The following is an 8844-nucleotide window of genomic DNA, read 5'->3' as shown; positions in this document are numbered from 1 at the left end:
CACCAGCCCTCCTAACTACCTTTGTCTAACTGAGACTGAGCTTGTCTTATAGTGATTTCATTTGATCTCCTTCCAAACGACGCCGTTACATAAAAGACAGGTATTAAAATGCGGCGCAGGTTCCGTTTACACTGTCTCCGTTATCCAGTCCCCCCCCCTTGCTCTAGAAGCCCTCGGAGCACTATTGCGTGCGTGGTGACGTCACGGCGTGCGGAGGAGGAGGTGGGCCGGGACCGCTCGGGCTCCAGGCGGATTCGGGGGAGTTTATTTGAGCGCCGCGGCAGCACAGCCCGTCAGTAGCGCTGGCACCGGCTTTGCGTCGCTTTCTTTCATTGTCTGCAGCTGACAGAGCCATTGCGACCCGTGCATTAATACCGAGAGAGGGAGAGCAACACGCAGCATCCAGTGGCAGGGCGCAGCCGGCAATACTGTAGCCATCCAGCACAAAGCCCCGGACCCGGCGATACAAATTAACACTCCGGCAGCGAGCAGGACAATGAACCGCTACCAAGTTTCAATAATATGAGCAGCAGCCGCTTTTTGTTCTAGTGGGGGAGACCCGAGCACTGCAGAGAAGCGCCTCTCCGGCTGCCTCAATCCCACGGACTCTCCCGCATCCCCGCTCGGCCGCTGCTGCATTGTCTGCGTTTCTCCATTAATCCGCCGTGTGGAAAGTGCTCCTCCACCTCCCCGCCGCGATGAATTTCCAGTCGGCCGTCCCGGTGTCGGTCTCGGTGTCCGGCATCTCCCAGCAGTCGCAGCCGGCCATGCCCACCCCCGGCACGGTCCCGGCTCCGGTGCCGGTCCCGGTGCCCCCCTCCATCCCGTCCCAGTTCGGATCCGGACCGTCCTCGGGCTCGGCGGCGTCTCAGTTCGGGTCGGGCACGGTGTCGGGCCAAGGCGCCCAGTCCGGCCCGCCCGGGTCGCAGTTCGTGTTGTCCAACTCGGCGGCCATCCGGGGCGAGATCCAGCGGTTCGAGTCGGTCCACCCGAACATTTACGCCATTTACGACCTGATCGAGCGCATCGACGACCTGGCCCTGCAGAACCAGATCCGGGAGCACGTCATATCCATCGAGGGTGAGTGTGGACACAGCGGCGCGGAGAGAGGGTGACATTGTGTCCTGTGCGCAGACGACACCCGCACAACTGGACTGGGTCTGAGGCAGCTGAGCAGCTGAGCAGCAGAACCGCCTACTCGCGGGTTCATGCTTTACTGGTGTCAAATGCATGCTTTACTCATGTCAATAGTTGTTTGCAGTCTTATCGCCGTTGCAGAGTAGCTTGCACTGTCTGAGATAGGTGTGCAGTGTAGGCAACAGGAAAGGAAAGTATTTGCTCATGTATGGATTTAACTTCGTAATACAAATATATTGTTTAAACGGATGCTAAAAATACGCCAGCGCACACGTGCAAGTTATTTCCCCCGGATAGTGCAAGCACCGGCAGAGCTGCGTGTGCTACCGGACCCTGACTCGAACCGGATCACCACAGTGAGTGTCTGTGGCGGGGGCTGGGGCTGGGGCTGGGGCTGGGGCTGCCCACGCCGGTGCTGTGTGGAGCCCCGTGTCGCACTGTGGGGCTCGACCGCAGAGCTGAGTGCTGCGCTGGCCTCACGCCGGCTCCTGCCGCCTACGTGCTGTGCGCCGGTTTATTACACACGGTCAGTATCACGCATTTCCGACACGCTTAGCCTTTACAAGAGCACAATGCGTGGCTTTGTGAGAGTGGTCGTTATGGGACTGTAGTCAGTGTGCAGCCTTTTAGTTTTTAGGGCGACTGTGCGGTTTTCAGTCATTTGTATTTAGCCATTGCATTTCCATGTGCTCACTTCCCCTCTGTGAAGTTTTTCCAGTGGTTTCCTTCAATCCCAGAATAGGATGGAAGACACTGGGGCATCTCATCTTAGTAACACCTCACACAGTGCCTTGCCACTCTTAAACGTGGTGCAGTCAGTTTTACTTTTAGTACCCCAAACCCCCCTCTTCAATCAAATGCCACTGATCACGATTTTGTGTGTTACCTGGTATCTTTGTAATTGTACTTATGCTAAATCTGTAAACAGAGGATTATGGATGGTTTAGTTAGGCTAAGTCCCTTTAACACTGTCCTGGTCTTTATCATCTGTCATTGGTTTAAAGGAGTTATTTACACACACCAACCTGTGTGTGTCTGTCTAACAATAACATGAACTCCAAAAGGAGAGGGTTTAACACCTCCCAGCCTACGTTTGCTTTCCGTATAAGTCCGTTCCTGTCAAACAGTTACTGCTCTCTCTTTTATTAAGAGGAAAATCCCTGTAAAGGGTTGGATAACCTGTGTGTAACTCGCATGTAGTGTCATGTAAAGGGTTTTGAACTCCTCTCTTTGCGACTTTAATATTGGACCCCCACCTGCTTTTAAACACCAGCAGAAAAATAGATGAAGGAATAAATCTCTTGAAAGGTAGATGAGTCCGTGGCTGGCTTTCTCCACGAAGTGATAATGTATGCTCACCCTGATGTGAATTGCTGGCTTGATAGAGTGATTATTCTGTAAGAGAGAGTTTATTCTCCTATAACCATTTTAAAATACATTACATTTATTGATGTAGTCCTTTAAAGAGCCATAAGCACAGTGCAGATATTTTTGATTGAAAATGGGAAGCATGATGTTTTTCCAGCGTAGATCTGCAGTGACCAAATACAAAAATAGTGAATATTCTTCATTGGCAGGCTTCAGACCGATTCAGGAACCAGTGGATATGCATGCATGTATGTGGATATGCATGCATGCATGCAGTTTGTTATGAAGGCATCGATCCAGACATTCTCAACAGACATGCCTAGTATTGTATTAAGTTCTCGACTAGATAGGCACAGGATAACGGACTGAATAGTCAAACTGAAACTGTGTGCAAATTTAAGAGCCCTGCATCTCAGAAGTGAAATTTCAACCACGTAATTACAGCCTTGTATGTTAGCATTACATAACATATGTGGCAAAGGCTGAAGTACTCTCTCCTGTTTTCCTTCTAAATAAAGCAAGTCTAGAGTGTCTCTTATACAGTTGACACCCTCTTGAAGAGGTGCAGAGAAGTGGCAGCACTGGCAGCCTCTCTGCACGGCGTAGACGCTACATGTGTTGTATTATTACACACTGCAATGCCACTGGAAGGCAAATGTGATGCTCTCCTCTGAAGGACTGTTTCCCTGCATTTAACTGAACCAAAGGGGCTTCGGTGCAGCCAAAACAACCACTCTCCGCTATCTGAAATCAAAATTAACTCTGCTTCACGAAGTTTAATTTGTGGTTAGTGTTATTTATTTTAGTTAATTTATTTTGCAATACTGTAAATATGCCTAGTCCACTATCTCAGCCTATAGGATTGGCCTGCTTTTTATAGGTGAGTGCTGCCTTGTGAAATCACTGAATTACTTCACATAAGCGTGAAACTAAATGTTAGCGATTTACACAAGTCAGTTCATCTTTACTCTGACGGTGCAGATATGTATTGTTTGTGCCACTCTGGGATTGTAGGATCCACTTTAAAGCCAGGGTGGCGTTCACTAAAGTAACGCTGTAATAAATAAGTAAACGTATATAATATCCTCCCTGAAGTATTTTGATATGGTTCAGTGACCACAACTACACCGCTTACTCTAAATGCTCCCCATGGCTGCAATGGTCTATAATATATAATCGCACAACGCTATGATGCCATGTAGGATCTAATTTTTGTGCCGTTGTTCGTACCTGACCCGAATCTGCCAAGGCCGCTCTGTAAGCCTATCCCCACTGCACAGTTTAATATAATACTGGCGTTTTCGCAGCGTGTAGCTCTGCTCGATTGAAGCCCAACACTGTGCTGGCACGGCACAAACATCTACGCACAATCATACAGACATGATCCCACACTGCTGTCTTTGACGCCAGTCATTGTGTGGTTAATTTATCCATTATCTGTGTCTATCTGCTCTCCTAAATGGCTTCTGTGTGGCAGATAATACACAAGCTACCCACTACTCTTATATTGAGCCCATATTTATGTGTCAGCAGTTGACGCACTTAAGTTTGTTTTTGTGAGGTTCTAACTGTACATGCATCAAGTGAACCGCTGTGTGCAGTGGCTCATTTACTCTGACAGGGGCACAGTTATAGTAGTAGCTCCTTTATTTGACTTAGTTATTCGTGTGTTAATCTAAAAGTCAGTGGCTTTGACTATGCACTTTCCGTGTAGTTGACCCATTGTCAGTGTTCAGTTATTGGTTTGGGTTTGATTACTCGTGTTGCTCCCCTCCTGTACTGGGTTTTTCTCTCCCTCATTGCTTCCTGTGTTACAGCTTCTCTCTGACTCTGAGCTACTAATAGGCATCCCAGGCTTTGATTTAATCCTGTGTGCGCTGTGCTATATTTGTCCCACTGTCAACTCTCAACCCCGCTGCTGGGTTCTGCTCCACACTCTGCCGTCCTCTTTCTGCAGAGCAGCCCCCGAACAGGACAAGGGCCGAGCTCACGCCTTATGCTCAGCATTGGGCTAGAGAGACTGAAGGCAAAAACATAGAGAGAGGGCCTTTATCATCACAATGGGGATTGCAAGTTATTCAGTTATTTCTATATACATTTCTATTTAAATGAATTGTGTAACTCATTAATTACGGCTTCCAGAATGTTTATTTAGTATTGTTTTGGTTAAATGTAGTCTTGACTCAGAAATCTACTGTCAGAGACTCTCTGCTGTCTAACATCGATTATCTTCAGATGCCCTTTTGATGCTCACACAAAAAGATATCAAAGACTGAGTGCTCAAAAGCAGTGTTTTGTAATGAATTTATTTTCTGGATTTGAATCTCTAATAGGCAAAGGGACAGAGGAAATGCTATGCTTGTTATGTTACAACATCACATCCAATCCTGTAGGCCATTAGATTTGAGTGTGGCACTTTTACAGATATGATGATGTGTTATGGATGCAGCCTTTTGGTCTGCAGTCCTGCACATCATGTTGTGGTTGGAAATTTGACAATTTAGCTAGATTATGTCATGAAAGTGCTACATATGCACAGTGCACAGGTTACCGAAATATGCATGAAAACTGTATTCCTGAGCAGATTTGTAAAATCAGATTTTGTATATTGTTGTAGGGCAGTGCAGGTTAAAACAACAACATGCATTCACAGGGGATGGAAGATATTGTGCAGGTGCAAAGCCTGAAATCTCCCCTCCATGCATAATGATCAATCATGAGAGTGAAGCAAGGGGCTGCACGTGGAGCACCATGGCAGCTGTGCGTTTCTTTACAATAGTGTGTCTTTATTATTCAGCAGGTCAGAGAGGAGCGCACCCTTCTCTGTCTGACCATATGAGGTCTACACTAGTGCATCTGATATACGCACACTTGATCGCCGGATGTTTTCCAATTTGCGGGAGACAGTCTGTACTGTGGGTGATGATAAAACACCGTTTGGATTTTGAACACTGTGTCCAGTGTTGGTGGTGACAGCTGGGGGTTAAAGACCTGTGTGCAATAATATTTGTTCAATATAATTTAATACATGGTAGTAAACAAGGGCACTGATGAAACCTTTTTTTTTTTTTTTTTTTTTTTAATAGGACTGAAAGAAAAGGGATAAAATGGGAATTGAGAGCGTTATTTGTTTTGCTTTGATTAAAATGTTCTAACAATGGTAGACATAATGAGAGAGATTGTTTGATCAATATGTAATAGTGGTTGTGATGGAGATGAGTCAAGGTTTGAAGCCCAGCACTAAATCTATTTTTTAAAGTGGGATGAGAAGCTTTTTTGCATACTGCTGCAAAAAGTTACAGGATGTGCTAGTGTTTTTTTCATATAACTTTTTTTTTTTTATACAGCACCACTCAAACTTGCGTGTAGTTTGTGCATTGAAAGTGTCCTATATAATGCTTAAAAAAGATGACAAAACTGTCTGTTGGCCCTGGAATTCAGTAAACTGTTAAACATGCTACGTTTGCCATTTTTTTTCATTGTAGCCAAGGGTCCAAAAGCAATTCAAATCTATGGCGTAACAAGTATGGACCATGCACACCTTGCCCAGAGACAGGCTTACGTTTCATTTCTTCTCATGATGATCTGGGAAATAGAGCTATCAGAGAGAGTGTGGAATGGCTTTGAGGTTGTGTGTGAAACCACACAGGATTTTGGCTGTGATGCCGAGGTAAACTGTGCAAGTCTTTAGTATCCGCGGTGGAGAATGGAACTCGCGTGGAGATTGTGACGTGTCTTCCCCTCAAACCATCTGTAGGCCTTGGTTTGGATTTTCTGATCCAAAGGGAGAGACATTAAACTTGATTGCCCTTTTCTTATTCTGTATTGACTCTGTATATCTATGCATTTCTTCATATCACAGAAACAGAATGAGCAGTAGCCATTTATCTTATTGTTATACTGGTAACCTTGTTATTTGTCAAATAGTAGATTTGGATATTTCCTCTCTATTAAATCAATCCGAATGCTTTCAACTTCATTTGGAAGGTTTCCAAATGCCGGTCAGCTTATCTGCGTTTGATGTATTTGAACTTTTCTTGCCTCCGTGTCTCAATTTTATTTATTTTTTGTATTCTTGCTAGTTCTTCATTTTGCACTATGGATTTTTCGACAACACGGTTGCATTTCTCTCCCCAGCATACCGCATTTGTTTTGTCTTTGAAGATCAGCTGCTATTGATTTCCTCCCGTCCTGCACAAGCCGAAGCAGAGCCGTCCATCGCAGGAGAAATGCACACCGTTCGCTCTGCTCTTGCAAGCTGCAGTACCCCCCCCCCCCCTGCATCTTACTATTGTACATTTTCTGTTGCTAAGGAACCAAGAGCCCCTGCTTAGATAGGAGCATTGCGGTACTGTACTGATTTTGTGCAGGGCTTGTGGTGGGCTGTGCCATCTGAATCCTGTCAACAGCTAGGGCGTTAAAGTGCCGGATCAAAGTGTTAGTCACTAGATAATCGGCCACAGTGATAACGGGGCCGTGGATTCGATTTATGTTTGAATGGGTGGGGAGGTGAGCCCTTTTATTCCTGCAGTTTCTCACCACCGGGGGGTGGGGGTGATGCTTAATAAGTTAAATGAACAAAGGGAAAGAACGGCATAGCTACACCGGGGCGAGGTATCTCTAATGTGGAAGTGACAGGTGAGTTGTTAGTTGTCTGTGGTTTGTATCGGACGAGCAGGGAACAGGTGATTTCTGTGCACAGCAAAGGCTTTGCATGCTGTTCGATGTAGGAGATGCCGGAGAAGCAGGTTTGGCCCAGGAGATACGCTGTGCACCCATGGGAACTGGGCTTCTGAAATCTGCTCGGCAAGATTTTGCAACATTGCCTGGAGCCATTCAGAAACTGAGGCTGTTATTGTTTTGCAGCCTCTTTCTGGAAGTGTGCTTGTTTATGCCTGCATGCTCTGAGCTCTGAATGGCAGATTTCACTGTGTGTGGTTTGGGTTCGTCATTGATCCATTGAGTTAATGCACTGTTGGCCTAATTGTTGCACAAACCACAATTTATTATTCATTTATTTCCCTTTGCTTGTGTATTGCAATGTTCAAATTATTCCCAACTTACTTTTTACTGCATTTCTGCTCTGTTCTGTAAGCTTCAAGGCAGCTGTGTCACTGATCTGTTGTTAAGCACCATGACATAAAGGTGGTTCACCAATGAATATGCCCAATATACCATTGACTCGTATTTCCTGATATCGACTGAGCTGCAGCTCGGCGCTTCTCTCAAATGACAATAACAATTTGGGGTTTACGTTTGTACACATCTGGCATCACCTGCAAAGAACTTACTCCAGATCTCTAGATTTCTGCCATTATTACAGGACAATAAGACTACCTTTTAAACCCAAGTGCACAACTGTTTAGAAGATGTATGTCTTCTCCACTGTAAGCGAGGATGGGATTTTTATTTGTATTTAAGCATTACACTGATGATGAATTCTTTGAAACGAGTGATGCCGTTCAAAGCTATGCAAGTGTTGCGAATGTCTCTCGCACGCTGAGCTCGGCAGAATGGACAGCAGAGAAGCTCTTGGTTAACCCAGTTTTCTGTGTGCTCTGCAGCATCTCGATCGCAGGAGTGCCTCGTCATCAGGAAGCACGGGTTGTACTGCATGCATGCTGTAAGTATGGTGCAAACTCATCCGATCGATCCAGTGCTGCAGAGTCGACAGGCCATCTTTATACGAAAGTGCAGATGAAGTTAAATGTGGTAATATTTGGCTCTGGAGTTAAGACGTGCTGCTTAGTCCTGGAGTGCAATTCTTCCTTATTGTATACGTCCAGTGATCTGCTGTGTGCTGGAATAGCCGTGTGCAACTCCATGCCCGTGTATCTGGAGGCGTTGCTGCACTGATCGCCTATTTTAAACCCTGTAGTAGGAGTGCCCTGGTATTAACCATGTCTACAGCTCCATTCCTGCTTTCACGAGCTGGTGTGAGAACAACACTTGAGGACTGTGTGCCTCTCTTTAGGCGACTGAGCGGGGGATGTTTTTTATTTGGCCCGTTTTCGCACATGTGGGTTTTGGAAGCAAACTGACTCTGGTTCTTCATCCAGCCATCTCATCTGAGTCACCTTAGATGACATTGCTGGCTCGTGGTTACAAACGCCAGCAACGGTTGCCATTCTTGACTAGATGGGGCAAAAAATTCCTGGCGTTAGTGTTTTTGTTTCAGGTACCTTTCGGGTAGTTGGCACATGTTTTCTTTTGAGGCCTCGAGAGTAAAAGCAGCAGTAAAGTCAAGTCCATCTCGGCACGGCTTAGACCACTGCTTTAAACGCCTCTATAGAGTCAGCTCTACAGTTCATCGCTTTGAAACCATTCATTTTTCTAATC

General features: G+C 45.8%; 1 protein-coding gene across 1 annotated transcript in view; it reads left to right on the top strand.

Moving 5' to 3' along the window:
• Positions 1 to 243: 243 nt before the first annotated feature.
• The window catches only part of agap3 (ArfGAP with GTPase domain, ankyrin repeat and PH domain 3), a 190325-nt gene continuing 181724 nt past the window's right edge, over positions 244 to 8844 (top strand). The window contains exon 1 of the mRNA XM_066717538.1: positions 244 to 1080. Within this exon, the coding sequence (XP_066573635.1) occupies positions 699 to 1080 (382 nt within the window). The 5' untranslated portion in view covers positions 244 to 698. The remainder of the gene's footprint in view (positions 1081 to 8844) is intronic.

This window comes from Amia ocellicauda, chromosome 2, assembly GCF_036373705.1.
Source record: "Amia ocellicauda isolate fAmiCal2 chromosome 2, fAmiCal2.hap1, whole genome shotgun sequence".
In the NCBI taxonomy this organism is placed as follows: Eukaryota; Metazoa; Chordata; class Actinopteri; order Amiiformes; family Amiidae; genus Amia; species Amia ocellicauda.
Note: the sequence above shows the minus strand (reverse complement) of the source record. Positions and strands in the feature narration are given on the sequence as shown.